This window comes from Onthophagus taurus, chromosome 7 (genome assembly GCF_036711975.1).
Source record: "Onthophagus taurus isolate NC chromosome 7, IU_Otau_3.0, whole genome shotgun sequence".
NCBI lineage: Eukaryota > Metazoa > Arthropoda > Insecta > Coleoptera > Scarabaeidae > Onthophagus > Onthophagus taurus.
In genome coordinates this window covers 11371724-11387561 of record NC_091972.1, presented here as the reverse complement: position 1 = coordinate 11387561, position 15838 = coordinate 11371724, and the positions used below count along the sequence as shown (strand labels likewise).

General features: G+C 30.4%; 1 protein-coding gene and 1 long non-coding RNA gene across 3 annotated transcripts; one reads left to right on the top strand and one right to left on the bottom strand.

The window, feature by feature from the left end:
• The first annotated feature begins 31 nt into the window (after positions 1-31).
• LOC111423928 (oxysterol-binding protein-related protein 6-like) lies at positions 32-14494 on the top strand. The gene is made up of 9 exons (XM_023057324.2): positions 32-614; positions 870-1262; positions 4934-5219; positions 5283-5512; positions 5566-5712; positions 5772-5964; positions 6074-6321; positions 9099-9363; positions 9752-14494. Exons 2-9 carry the CDS (start codon positions 963-965, stop codon positions 10900-10902), a joined length of 2820 nt encoding a protein of 939 aa, XP_022913092.1. The 5' UTR covers positions 32-614; positions 870-962; the 3' UTR covers positions 10903-14494.
• Positions 12460-15715, bottom strand: LOC111423940 (uncharacterized). Of its 2 annotated transcripts, XR_011641249.1 has the most exons (3): positions 15533-15715; positions 14841-15439; positions 12460-14741 (listed from the first exon to the last, which is right to left on the bottom strand). It is a non-coding gene; the product is annotated as an uncharacterized lncRNA (long non-coding RNA). The 2 variants fall into 2 exon arrangements; XR_011641248.1 differs by lacking the exon at positions 15533-15715 and having other exon boundaries at positions 14841-15521.
• Between the last annotated feature and the right edge of the window lie 123 nt (positions 15716-15838).

Sequence of the window (15838 nt, the reverse complement as noted above, 5' to 3'; positions counted from 1 at the left end):
GGCGCCATCTAAAAGAAAGTTTGGGAAGTGTTTCATTAACATGAAGTTAATTAAGTTCAATTTTAATTGAATATGAAAATGATAAGCTTTTTTTGTATAGTGACTAATAGGACAAAAAACACATTTCTTTACGAAATTACAACTCATACGTTATTTGGCATGTATAAATATTTTGAGTTGATTAGTCATCGGTTGAAATTAGAAAATCTGTATACAGGTAAATTTTATTCTCGAGAACTTGGCAAGATTTATATTTTGGCACTCGATTAGATAATTAATTCCGAATTCTGCAATGCGCACGAATACCGTTCTCGACCATTCAGTCGTGCAGATGCCAAAAAAAGTATACATGTTTCCTTTTCTCTCCAAGTTCTTCAATCCGCAATTTCGGTATTTAGCTAAGTTCACGGCGTACGACGTGTAGTTTTTGACAGAAATAAACACATCTGACATACCGTCAGAGTGACGTAAGTTACGTTTGTATTCGGTGCAGTAAAATTCGTAATCGTTGCTCGGATTTGAATGCATTATGTGGCGGCACGTGAAAAGTTAATACCGGATATCTAAAAAAATCAAAAGTTCTTTATAATCGCCAACTACCACAATCGTCTCATGTGAGTAACTTAAAATTATTCGAAAATGAAAAAATCATTAAGTATTCCTTTTCGATAGAACCATTTAATATCCCTTAGTAATAAAAACATCAATAATTTTGCGTACATGTGTAGGTATAATTATAGGTAATCTCATTGAAATGACATGTAGTTATAAATAGACACCTGTACTACTATTAGATTCCTATTAATCTTAAATTTTACACTATTTCAAGGTCTTTAAATTCATGTGTTTTTATAAATTTTTTTATTTAGAATCATAGTACAATGAGTTCACGATGACAATATTGTTGACCTGTTTTTAAATCGACAAAACTACATAAAGTTATCATTATTATTGTTATTATTATGGAGAAAAGAAAAAGTCCTATGGCATCAAAGATTAATAAACTCAAGGGAAATGTTGCAAACACTAGCGATTCAGATGCTAGTGCTGATACTAATAGTTTAAGTGCTGAAAGTACTAATGTGGAACAACAGATTCAGCAGGCTCCTAAACCACCTGCTAGAAAAAAGGGACATCGTCGAAGTTCTGAATGGGAAATTATGGAGGGATTAAAAGAAGGACAAAAATGTGAGAAGAAACCAGTGAAATTTTATGGGTATTTACATAAGAAACGTAAATGGCCTTTAAAAGGATGGCATAAGGTAATTTAACAGTTTTTATGTTTATTTCTATATTGATGTATTTTTGAAATTTATTATATTTCAACAGAATATTTTATCCTGAACTTTATATTTTATGTTGTATAATATTAACAAATAAGTTACCAAATGAATTTTCCATATAAATATATTTCATATTGACCCCATGACTTATAATTTTGTTCAGTCTTTAAAAAAACTAGGAGAAAGTATGTGTAAAGCTTTTTTGTACTTTCAAAACTGGTCTTTAATTAAATAATAAATATGAGTCTCACTAGTTTCGACTATTAGCCATCTTCAGAGACTAGTGTTTAGAACGTTCTAGGTTTTCAAAATGATTATGTGGTTGTAAATTATACTTTAATCATTTATATTTTATCTTATAACTTTAAAGAATTTTAATAATGTAAACTTGATATTTGATATTTTAATCTACTATTGCATCCTAAAAACTAGTCTCTGAAGATGGCTATTAGCCGAAACTAGTAAGACTTATATTTATTATTAAATTAAAAACCAGTTTTGAAAGTACAAAAAAGCTTTATATATTATTTCTCCTAATTATTAACAAATACTGGTAAAATGGATTTCGAATATAATTCTCTTTAAAAAAAACAGTGCACTTGGAAGGTTAATTTATAAAATATTCTCATTCAGAAACTTGATTACAAACTTTAAGTTTTATCATAATTTTGTGGGATGACATAATACAAGAAATTCCTACAATTCTTTTAATAATCTTTATGATCTAATTTACCAACTGGAAAGAATTCCGGTTTTTGTGGTTTTCAGTTCGGTTTTCACATTAAATTTTGTTTTTTTTATCAGTAACATATTTTTTGTTCAAATCTAGGATTTTTTTCATAAAATATACCTTTACTCAAAATAAGCTTTTATCTTTTAACAACCACGTTTGTCCTAAGGTTGTCAGAGGCGATCTTGCCTTCCTGAGGAACTTCCTTAGCTGAAAAGACCAATTGAAATCAAAACAAGCGAAACAAAATAATTTGTTTTGTTTGTGGAACGATGTTTTCTGAAGCACAGTCTTTTAATTGCCAAATCATTCGAAAGTGCGAATTTTGCACAAATCTGGAAAAGGCTTTGCTTTTGAGAAAGTGAAATAGTTTAACGAATGCGAAACAGTTTACGTCGAAGACAAAATTGGAACAGCACGACGAAGAAGTCGTCAGGAAGGCCTGACGAGGTCTTTTTTTCTGTTTGATACCCTTTAATTACTTATCTCGTAAAAATATTTTAATTTATTTTAGTGAATTTATTCTCCAAACTTTTCTCCTCTGCATTTGTTAGTGTCAGCCGATTTCTGGGGTTGAACCTTTCATTCAAAAAGTTATTTTGTATACTTTATCACTGTGTTTCAAAAATTACTTAAACTCTGGCAGAGTGTTTTACCTGTTGCTTATCCATATTATATAATGATAAAATTAGCTTATATTTGGTTTTATTTAAACAATGTAAGAGTCTAGAAAAGGATTACGGTAAAATAATCCCGAACTGAGACTGCAAATGATCAAGTTTCTTTTATCAAAACAAGCATTGCAACATTAGATGACAGCTTCAGGAAAAAATGTTATCTTAAACTGTTTATTAATCCGTAATACATTGTATGGAAACATGCTAGTATCGCTGTAAACATATAGGAGCGACTACATTCGCACAATTAGTAGGTATTTGTGCTATTTATCTAATTATCGTAATTTCGAGTTGTATTCCTTAAATAAATATAGATAGTAACAAAGATAATACAAATTAAAACAAAATGCTAAAAATATGGACTATGAGGTTACATATTTTTATTTTAATGTTTATAACAAGGAGGATTTAAGCATATTATTTGATTTAGGATTAGATCCTAAATTAGAAATTTTCATTTATTCACATTCGCCTGTCTCCATCAAATTCTGCGCAGTATGTGTCAGCTGCCTTGCTCTTTCCTGTTTAACGCGATTGCGTCTGTTATTACTGTATAAACTTTGAGTGGCTGCTGATGTGACTAGTGGTTGGTCCAAATTTGATTGGTAACTTCCCATTTCATTTCGTAACATTTCTTCTCTAATGTATCTGAAGTAAGTAGGTATGTTTTCTTTAGTTGAGCAAACAACGTCACGAATTTTGTAATAACTAAATTAATTGCTTTTTCATAGCACCCATAATTGCGTTTGTTTCTACTTCTTACTAATTGGACATAAACCAGTAGTAAATTCCCTAGCTTAATAATTACGACATAACAAAATTACTGCTTCTGGGTCGTATTTTCATAACTGACAAGTCGTGATTCCATGTTTATGAACTGGTGATTTTATGCCTCTTGAAGCGGAGTGTCTGTTATCTCTTTTACCTGGTCCAACAACCTAGTTGACAATCTTGCCGTTAGTCTTCTGCCTTCTACTTTTTCTTGGACTATTTTTCCAAGTTATTTCCATTTCTTGTGATTATATGTCCAAAATATAGAATTATGTACAATTCGTCACCGGTTAATAGTGGACTGTCTGTCTTTGATCTCGAGCTCTTTTAGTATAGATATGTTCGTACGTCTGTCTGTCGAGGGACATCAGTACCATATCTTAAAAGCTTTCATCTTTGTTCTATCCTCTTAAGATCGCAAATATAAGCGTTCTAATTAGTTGCAATTTTAAAAATTAAGACATCAATAGGACAGGACACGTACTTTCCCCACCCGCCTTTAGTTATCATGCAGCTAAACCAACATCTGCTGATATGTGATGATATGTCATGCGTTTGATGGATAACTAGTACAAGATGTGTTTGTGCAATTTTATATCAAAATCAAATAATTTCAAGGTGTCCATGAAGCGTTTGAACTAACGGCTCAAAATAATAAATTAAATGATGAGAACATGCTTCTAGAAAAGAGATTTCTCATAAAAGAATTTATAAGCTTTGTATACGAATGGAATTAAAGATTTAAATCAACAGTGCTTGGTGGTAAGTGAAACAATTAACAAACCCATTTAATTTAATAGTTCCGCCTGCCTCTGTTTGAATACGTATTAGTTTGTAACTTAGGTAGCATCCACTAAATTGGAGGGCTCGTCATAATTGGAATGATAGTCGGCCGTGATAAGTCATTAAAATAGAACTGTTTATCTTATCTTCGAAGGATTTTCTAAACAAATACAAACTTATTGCTGCAGTTCTTAGCTTCTCTTTAATAATTTAAAGACCATAATTTAATTATTGTTAAGAAAGTATTATAGAATTTTTATTTGGTATATTATCTTTAAAGCAGCTGTATATAAACACTCATATAAATTAAAAACAATTTTTGTTTGGTAGAAATATTAATAGCCTATAAATTTTAAATAATTTTTATTAATTCAAACATTTACGAGTTATTAAAAATTTCAATCAATTTGAGAGCAAGGTACAAGTTATAAATAAACTCATTTTTTTAAGTTCTCGGCAATCTAAAAAAATCTAGTACATAAAATATATTAAATGTATCCAAAGTCCAATGCGCCGACCGAACAATGATGTATTGGTTTTTTTAATTCACGTGGAATGAGTCAAATATGTATACGATTTTTATGTAACTTTTTATCTAGCTTAACCTTTTTGTTTCATGGACAAATTTGTAATTATTGCAAAAACAGTTTTATGGGAAAATGAAAATTTTTTTTGTTTTTTTTTTTCAGAGATATTTTATTTTAGACGAAGGTATTCTTGTATATGGAAAAGGTCCGTCGGAAATAAATCGTGGAAAAATCCATGGTTCCTTAGACATAGGCCTATCTGTTATTTCCAGTAAAACAAAGCGACGTCGAATCGATATCGACGCTGAAGAGTTCATTTATCACCTCAAAGCGAAAACGGAGGAGATATTTTTATCTTGGGTTCAACAACTAACAAGCCACAGGTTGTATCGACAGCATGTTCTTACTTATGGCAAAGGATATGTTAATTCTAACACAGACGATCGAAGTTAGTGAAAAACTTAATTAACGATTATTTTAATAATATTAATAAATATTCGATTTTTTTAAGATTTACCTTTAACCCCAGAAATAGTTAGTCGAGATGGAAGTTTAACAAGAGGTTTAAAGCCTATTGGTAGCGCCCGGCTTGCGACTTGGTTACATGATTCGGGTCCCATCATTGATCAGATTCAACGAGATTTAGGAATCGTTGAAGTTAACATTGCTCAGTTAAAGAGGTTGTGTGAAAATAGAGATAGTCAATTTGGTGTAAATACATGTGGTTTAGGTGAAACGGAAGTAAGTTATTTATAGAAAAAGAATTAATTTTTACAATATCGTTTTATGGTTAGTCTTTAGGAGAAGGATTATCCCCTAGTATTAAAAAAAGCAAAAAGTTTGGGCTAAAAAAGAAAAAATCTAATAAAGGAGGTAGCGTCGATTTGACGATGTCTTTTAATAAATCTATGGTGATTGATCCTGATATATCGCCTCTTTCTGTAAGGTTTTTAAGAACACTCTTCAAGTAATTAAAGTAATATATATTATGTTGTTTTAGAATAATTCTACGTTAGGCGTTGTTATACCACAAACACCAACAATTTCGAATCCTGTTTCGAATAATACTTCTTCAATGTCTTTTACAACTGCAACTCTCTGTTTACCAACGGAAAATTGTAATGTTGATAGATATTCTTGTGGTATAGTTGACAATCAAAGTAGATCTGACTTTGTAGTCTTAGCTAAAAATGGTAAGAATAAAGTAGAAATGAAAGTTACGTTTCTTGAATTTTGAACCGAACTGAACAAACTTAAAAAACATTTATTGAAACTTAATTTTGTTCTTTTCTGCTTTTTTAGTTGTTTCCGTTTTGAAAAATATTGCAGCTTCATTAGGAACTGAAAGGGACCGTTTAAAAACGGCCATCGAATTGGAATCGAGTGTGCAAAATATGTCTATGGGTGTTAGTCCAGCTGTTGTAGCCAGTTTAAAAGCTAGTTTACAGCAAGCGCTTCAACAAAACACGGAATTGAAAAATCGTCTTACTAAAGTCCATGATGTTTCTGATGTGAATGATTTGTCCGCGTTGGAACCCGTTTCTGAAGGTGTAAGTAAATACTGAAATTAAAGTAAAACTTCTTAAATTTTTTATTTCCTATATAGACGGTTAATTAATAACAAATTCTTTCAAAAATGCATGTAGTAATTTGAAATTTCGTTCTATATAAAATGTTTTATATATTTTTCATGTAACGTTTATTACAACAATTTTTGATTATCTTGTAACTAAGAAGGTGATAAGATTAACATTTTTCAATAAACCCTCATTTTTTCAAGAATACTTGAAGACAAATATGTTCTAAGTTATTTTGAGAAATACTATCAGTTACTTAAGTGGTATTTTTTTAATGATTATCTTTGTAAAAGAATGCAAAAAAATATTACAATCTATAACAACTTTCAATAAGTTTTCTAATATATGCTTTTATCACTAATATTTTAGAATACTTATTTTTAATTTCAACAACATATTACTATCATTTGACATTTCCTGAATTATTATTACATTTTTATGACTCCATTAAATTATTAATAGGAATTTCCAAAGCAAACATGTCAATATGACGTCACAACAGAAAATTACTTTCATAGTTTAATATACCTCTAACTACTTAGTATCTAGCAGCTTCATCTGTCTTCACCTTATCTCAGTATTTATCTAATAAAATCATCAACTTTGAAGCAGTTGATCATTATTTTAGTAACCAGCCTGGCCAGCGTTTTAAATCAAGGCGATTTAACGCCATGAGGTTTATAGGGGAAGCTTTTGTCTAGTATACATGTAAAGCTGTAAAGAGAGAGTGATTTGATTAGCGTATCCATTCTTTTCTTATTTGTCTCACCCATCTTGTCACATCTAGTCTCTTCTAGTTTTACCCAAGAGAGTCCGCAATATTTTCATTTCTACAACTTTTAGCATACTCTCAGTTTTGCTCATATCTTCGCGTCTCTATTCCGGATATCATGACGGGTCTTATGCAAGTTTTATAAATTCTTATGCTGGCGATTTGCATGAATTGATTTGACTAAACGATCTCTTTTAAGTATCTTGATAGAGATGTAGCTTTATTTATCTGGAGATCTCCAGTCTAAAATATTTGAACTGACTGACTTTTTGGGCTCAATGGGCTTGACTTATACCATAAGTTTGCATCTAATTGGTTCTTTGGCGATTTACATGACTTCACTTACTTATGACTTAGTTGATAGCATTTAAAGAGCTGTCTTTGTAGATCATTTGCCCTCTCTGCCGTGATTGCTTGTATCGCCTGTGTAGTATATCATACTGACTTTATCATTGCTCATTTTATAGCCTCAATTCAACGACGATACCTTCTGTAAAATGTTGTCCATTACCAGGTTAAACAGTAACGAACTTAAACTGTTTAAGGCTTGAATTACTTTTACAATATTGTATGGCGTCCCTTTCTTAATTAGTAATCTGATGTTTTCTAGGCATACTTTATCAAAAGTCTTAGTCATATCAACGAAGCAGATATAAAGCAGTTTATTGAATAGTATTGACTTATCTTTTAGCTATTAGATAATAAATAAAGAGTCTTTTGCGGACCTAGTTTTTCTAAATCCTTGTTCTTGCTTGTACATAATTTCGTTATGCTTGATTTGTCCTTTTTTGAGCATAGATATTGTAATGTTTCTGTGCCAATGTTTTGGCATTTGTGAAAAGCTCAAGATATGATTCAGCTTCTTCTAGCTCTTCTTCACTAATTGTTATTTTGTCTGTTGTTTCATTCTTTTTTGTGTTTTAGTTGCTTCTTCAGTAAGTATTTGCTTTTAGTTGGCGATATTTGCTTTTTGTTTCGTTGCTATGGCAACCAACATTGTTATTTTAAATGGTATGCATATGTTTTTTAATCGTTGAAACGGTAATTTTTTGACATTTAAAGCTGTCAACAGCGTTATTTCGGTGCCTACTTTGATTATAAATTACTGATTTAGTATTTTCAGAAAACACATTTTTCTCGATTTTTTTTTCTTATACAACCATATGATTTGATATGTTCATCGTATAGAGGGACTTATCCTCTATCAAAGTATGCAAAAAAACATATGCATCCCATATAAAATAACAATATTGGTTGCCATAGCAACGAAACAAAAAACAATACAAACAAGCAAATACCGACAAAAAATGCGCCACGATTAATAATGGTACTTGTATGTGAAACATTTTTCTTTAAAACCACAAATGGCGAAGTTACTGTCTATATTCCAGACATTTGTCACATTCTGTATAGTGTATTGGTTTTTCTTGCTGAGCTTTTATAAGTGAGATAGCTTTTCCTTTTTATGCCGGTGAGTTTTCTTACTTCTTCACAGAACCATGGTTTGGTATAATTTATCTATGTTCATTTTACGTTTGAGGTTTACTCCATTGTTATTTTGCATAAAATAAAATTGTAATTAGTTCCTAAGTTAGCTAATGTCAGAGCCCTTACGTCTTATATTTGTGAAGGCAGAATTGCTCTATTTGTTATTATATTAATGACTTAATTACTTATTAATAACTTTATAGAATAATGTTACCATATTGTATTCATTTTTTGCACTGTTTAACATTGGTTTAATTAAAAAGTAAATTTTAAGAAACTATCCTATTGTTGTTTTGTCAAAATTGTCAAATTTTCTGTTATAATTTGAAGTCAATTGCATTTTTCCTTACCAGGTTATTAATTTTATTGTTATTTTTGTCAATTTTTACGTAAAATTTCGCGGTTTACTTTTTAAGTAAGTTCAAAAAACTTTTTCCATTTTGTCGTTTATGTAAAAAAACGTTAAAATATATATTTTCGATTCTTGCAGCGTCCCTTCAACAATTCCCTGAGTTACAGCTCTTCTTGTATGAGCGGTAGTGAATTTTTCGATGCGGAAGATTTGGCCTACGATAAGCACATCATCGAGACTGGTGATGAAATTCAAGTTGAAGATTTGGAAGCCGAAATACGAACCCGCGGTTCGGACAGTAGCAGCGAAGCAGGATCGTTAACGAGCGGCGAAGGAAGTATTAGTTCCGGGTCCGATTTAGGTCACGAATTTAACCAAGCTAATAATTTATCGGAAATTGAAGGTAAAATACAATGAAAATAATCATTTCCAATTTAAGTGTCCCCGTTCTTCAAACACTTTAGTCATTTATTGAAGTACTAGAAATGGTGGGTACACCTTCAATCCTAGCTTGTCCTTTTGGTCATTTTATCCCTATCCGAATAAAACCAAAAAGTAAGTGTCTTTATTCTTGCACTTAACTTGAAGAAGAATTATTTTAATTTCCATTAATTGGAAAGATAAAGAAAGGGATGAACCAAAATATAACACAATATTTATAATATATTGGTGCAGGAATAAATTTTATTTTCAAAATTATGATACAATATTATGTTATATTTTGGATAACTTTCTTTATCTTTCCAAGACTAATTCAAAAATTTACTTTACTTAATACTACTTATTTATAGGGAAAAGTTATGGTTTAACAGGGCGGAGAACAGAATTGGCAGCTCCACGACCTGACACAGAAGGTTTATCTTTATGGAATCTTCTTTGTAAAAATATAGGAAAAGATTTATCTCAAATAAGTATGCCAGTGGCCCTAAACGAGCCATTGAACATGCTTCAAAGGCTTTGTGAAGATTTAGAGTATTCAGAACTCTTAGATAAAGCTGCAGAAATAGATGATCCATATGAACGTATGGTTCACGTTGCCGCATTTGCCGTTTCCGCTTACGCAAGTTCTTTAACTCGCGCTGGAAATAAACCGTTTAATCCTTTACTAGGTGAAACGTATGAGTGTACACGTGAAGATAAGGGATTTCGATTTATAGCTGAACAAGTGTCTCACCATCCACCGATTAGTGCTTGCCACGCGGAAAGTAGAAATTTTACTTTTTGGCAAGAAGCCAGAATTAAAACGAAGTTTTGGGGTAAAAGTATGGAGTTTCAACCAATGGGAAAAGTTTACGTTATGTTACCAAAAACTGGAGATTTGTATTCCTGGAATAAAGTAACTACATGCGTACACAATCTTTTTAGTAGCCAGAGATGGGTAGATCAATACGGAGAATTATACATCACTAACGGAAGAATTTCATGTAAAATAACATTTTCAAAAGCTAGTTATTGGTCTGCTAAAAGACACGAAATTCTTGGAGCCGTCTATGATGAAAACGGCGATCAAATCTATAAATTATCCGGTAAATGGTCTGAGGCGTTATATTGTGGTGTAGCCCCAGCTGCAAAATGCATTTGGAGGGCGGGAACTTTACCTCCAAACCATGACCGTTATTACGGTTTCACGAGATTTGCTCTTGAACTGAACGAATTGGGTCCAGAGGGACACCTTTTACCCCCAACCGATACAAGATTACGTCCTGATCAAAGAGCGTTAGAAAACGGGGATTTAAAGAAGGCGGAAAGTTTGAAGATGCAGCTAGAAACAGCGCAACGCGAACGACGTAAAAGACGAGAAGAATTAAGAAGTCACTACGAACCACTTTGGTTCTCACATAAAAAGGATGATAAAGAAGATATATGGGAGTATAACGGAAAATATTGGGAGGTGAGGAAAAATAAAGGTTTCGGGAATATTTCGTTTGAACCATTGTGGTAAGTAAAAAAAAATATATAAAAGATAACGTCGCAGCTAATCAATAACAAAAAATAAGTGAACGGTACCTAGAAATTTTGAATCACTTTGTAATTTTAATTAAAAAATAAATCGGGCGTTATTCTAATGGGTAGAAATGTTATTGTGGATTATTATTCTTTTGTATTTGCGAGAGGGAAGTTGACAAATAAAATAATAATAAAAGAATAAGAATATAATAAAGTGTTTTTTAGATAGAAACTTTTTAATCAGCTTCTCTCTTTCGCTAATATATAAATTTTAAATAATGCGTGATAGATGCTTTATACAGGTGATTTGTGGAAAATTAATTGAGCCGATTTTCAAAATATATTGCTAATAAAAATCAATATGTAATTTTAATCCTTTAATTAGTATACTTTTTTCATAAAATAAATTTGTAATAATCACTCAAAAATCGTTCGATATTATCGGAAGGACATGGATAAAAATGATTGTAAAACCAAATATAAGTGGAGTTCATCGTCCAAGATTAGATTGATGGTTATGGTGTAATCAGTAATGAAATTTAGTTTGTGTTACATATGCCTACTCCATTTGTAACAAATAATTGTTCTAATTCTATTCATAACACCTGAAAATTAATAATAAATGAATCAAAAGAATGTAAGGTCTATAATAATCCAGAAATAATAACAGGAATTATAGCATAACTTACTATATTGTGCTTTTGGCTTTTGTGGATCCTTTTTACAATTTTATTGTAGTAATTGTAGTAACAACATGTGTGCACAACTTCATTGAAAAAGAATGAAAGATACCACTACGACATAGAAGCAATATTTGCAGTATAAGTTCATTTTCAGACTTTTCTTAGAAAGTAGCGCAGACTAATAAGAATGTTGCAACATGATTTGACTTGTAAAACTTAACATTAGTTTAAATTTTATCGATTTTATCCTATTTAACTAATACTTTATAAACTTATGATACTTTACATAGGAGGAATGTGAACTTTGGAAGATATCAATGTTACGCCCATATAATTAACTACATTACGCAATGGCAAGCAATAAGTCAGTATGTATAATTGAATTTGTCCAAAGAAGCTTTTCCCCGTGTCACAAAAGGTATCTATAAACATAATAATATTGGAGAGTTCGTTGTGAAGAGAGAGAATCTACTTTAATGTTACTTACAACCTGCTGAATCTGGTGGTCGTTTCTTTTGATCCTGAATTATTGTTGGAAGATAAAGCATGTTTAAAACACTCATGAATTTCCAACAATTTAATATCTCTATCTCTTTTTTTTCAATTAAATGTTTTCTGACAATCTTCCCCGTGCACGAATGTTGTCCACATTTCCTTATTGCTAAAATTAACTTTCTGTACATTTTTTCCTCTATTAGCGATTATCTTGTTTATTACCTTGTCCCAAGTGTCTCGCGATCTTCCTCTCTTTCCACTCCCTTACTTTCTAGCCAACCAGATGCATTCTTGTAGCTGTCACTACCAACTAAGCTCTATAAAATCGTTGAAAGTTTGCAATATTTTATTCTTTCCTTATGGCATCATTCCTAATCTTGTCTCTTCGCAACCCTACAATCCACTTTTTTTTCTTTTCGTTAGCACCCACCCACGTTTCAGTATAAATTGTCAAGCTAATGGCTTGTTCGAAATATTTCTTAATTATATTAATGGCATATCTGGTTCAAACATAGACAATAGAATTTTATCATTAATGAGGTGATCTTAATTTCGTATTCGTGGACATTGAATTCTTTCATAGTGTGGAATAGTGGTGTAAGATAGAAAACATCTATTTATTTATTCTATATCTATTTATTTATTCTTCTATAACACAGAATACTTTGTAAACAGCGACTCATTTGAGTATAGAGACTATCAATTATCCTGAAAAACTGTAAGTCAAGTTAATTCTAGTTATAGAATATTTTTATCAAGTTAGCAGCAATTTTATTACATTATTAGATTGTTTTGTGGGTTTTTCGAATTAATAATACTCCTAGAAATGTACACATACAATAAATTATATATGGGAAAATGAATTCTGTGGCCCCAGGTAGTCTTCAGCCGGACATTGTGAGTTTTGTATAAGTCTGCTTATTAATTTTAAACACTTTATTTACCTTTTTATAACCGACGACTCCTTGTGGCTTAACACTGTGCGGCAGAGGTTACCACAGATTTTATGCTTATAATTAATCTCTCCATTTTAACATTATCATTTTGACGAGCGATTTCTTTTTTGTTACTTCTGCTGTATTTCTTGTTTGGTTTAAAGCTTTATCAGCATAAAGAGTTCTCTCAAAGTACAAATATGGTTGCATTACTTCAATAACTACTTATTGCGTAGTAATTATTTAGTTATTATTAGTAGGGATTATTTTTAAACCTAATAACAAGATATATTTTCCACAAATCACCTGAGATTATTTTTTTGAATATCGATTATAAAACATTTAATAATTACTGATTTTTATGAATCTCGCGAAAACTTGTTACGTAAATGTGGACGATGTGAAAGCTCTATAATAAAATTTAAAAAGAGAATAAAAATATAATAAAGTCAATTTATTGAAGATTTCGAAAAATATATTTAAAAAAGTGTAATATTAAAAAAAAAAGATTTGTAGGGCCTATATATATATATATATATACCTAATTTATATTGTTGTATACAAGTATCCTAAAAAAAGAGTGAAACTTTACATGCAAATAAAACTTAACTGAGAGGTTGATATAAATCGCCTCTTATCGGATAGTTTCTTTTTTTTGAAATTTTGATTTATTCAAGTATTTTAGATAGGCAAATATTTAATGTAATGTTTAATTTATTAATTTTCGTTCCCAAATTGGAACTACTTTCCGCTATTACAATTAAAAAGCAATTTAAAAAAAACCTTGTGCATTTTTGTAATGTTAGTTTATTTTTTAAACTACTATTATAATGTATAAGAAAAAACAAAGCTTGAAAAATATTATTCCATTTTTAACTAGCAAGATATCGGTTTTTCCTTACAGTCATGTTGATTGAATCATCAAAAAATGAAATGTATTAGTCTAAGTTATAATAACATTTTTAACATTAGATTGGTTTCTTACTTTTTTTCTTTCTTAATTAAAAGCTGTACTATCGAATTTATTACAAATTGTTAAATAAGTATAAATAAATAATAATCGCAAAAACTGTTACTAGAAGCTATTAAATAATACAAAGAACTGACGCAGGAAATGAGAATAATGTGTATAATGTAAGTACATTTTACAAAAGAAATATTTTACGACTTTTTCCATTTTTATTTTCCTGCTTTTGCCATCCTATTTTTTTAAATTTCAGTTCTTTTTTTAACATCAACTCAACATTCTTTGTACGATTCCATTTTACACCTTGTTATTATTATACCTACACTTTATCGGTATCGAATAGTAGATTTATGTACTATTTTTAACGTGTTTGAATAGCTACTTTAAAGAATTATTTCTTTTTATCCAATAGGTTTGTCTGGTTTTTATTCTTTTTTTTTTGTAAATGCGTAACCAGTACTTTGTCTGTGATTAAAGTTATTGTTATTAATAAATTATTGGGCTGAATATTTATTTTTAATTACTAAAATACCCAAAAAGTAAATTTTGATATTATGAATATCAATCAAACTTTTAGTGGACGCTTATCGAATGATTAGGTTCTTACAGGTTGTTGGTGTTTCCAAACTGAAGAATAATATATCATTAATATGCAAAGAACAGTTATGGACAATTTTTTATAGTTAGTTTCTTATAGACAGTGTTATAAAACAATAATCCAGTGTTGTTTCTACAGAAAATGATGTACCAATACCTGAAACAAGAAATAGTTGAAGGTTTTTGATAAATGTTTGCAATATTAATTGATTTATTTGCGCTATTTTTAGGGCTATGAAGATAAGAACGAACTTACACTAAAAATTTAATCTCACGAAGATCTCTAACTCGATTTTACACACCCCAAGACTAAGACCAAACTGTTTGTAATATTTCAAACGAAATTTACTAAAGACTGGAACCTCTTTTCATCAAGCTTTAATATCTCTGCAGTCGCTAGAGTTTATATTGTATTGAGGGTTTCAATGAAGTTAAGTGGCTGCTATGCTTAGAAGATGGAGAAACAGTACAGGTGGTGCGAAATCTTAATCTTTGTTGAGATCCTTGGACTATCGATAAATTTTGATACTATATGTCATCAAATTGTCTTCAGGATTTATTGATGTGATTCTTAAATGCTTTTAACTCTGAAATCGAGCTCATTAGCTTCTTCATCCATATTATCCAATCGAAAAAGATCGTCACTGTTGAATGCACTTTCATGGTTTTGCTAAGGAAGTGAGTTTTTTTGATCTTGTCTTGCCCAATGAAATACCTACATGCAGTCTGTTAGGACTGTGAGGTGTTTCTGGTATTGCGTTCTTAGACAGTCGATTAGTCAACTAGCTTAGACAATGTTTTTGTACTAATGGTGTGTTCCCTTTGGAAACTCATCGTTTACCATTTAACATTTCTCTGGACAAAACATCAAATAATTACTTATTCAACCAGTGTCAGATTGCTGAGTACAAATATAAATAATTTTTTCAAGAAATGTATGAAACTTACTGTATGTAGAGTTTTTTGAGTTAGAGATATTTTTTTTACGTTCTTATGTAAAATATGGAAATAATATAAACTTCTTACATCTTTTGTTGAAAAATTACATTGAATTTCATTTCGGAAGATGAGATATACTTTTTTTGGGTTTTTTTTAGACTTATTGTATAACTGTAAGTGTCATATCGATTGTCATTAATTTTATTTGACATTTTGATTGATAATGTGGGATTGAAAATGACATGAAAAGCTCATATTTAACCAATTTGAAGATAATTAATTGCATTCGACTTAAAAAAAAAATCAGCTATCTCC

Bases quoted from the DNA above. Each gene is read 5' to 3' on its own strand.
- LOC111423928 (XM_023057324.2), top strand. From the start codon at position 963: ATGGAGAAAAGAAAAAGTCCTATGGCATCAAAGATTAATAAACTCAAG. The intron at 1,263-4,933 runs GTAATTTAACAG...TTTTTTTTTCAG, and splicing joins CTTTAAAAGGATGGCATAAG to AGATATTTTATTTTAGACGA. The intron at 9,364-9,751 runs GTAAAATACAAT...ACTTATTTATAG, and splicing joins TAATTTATCGGAAATTGAAG to GGAAAAGTTATGGTTTAACA.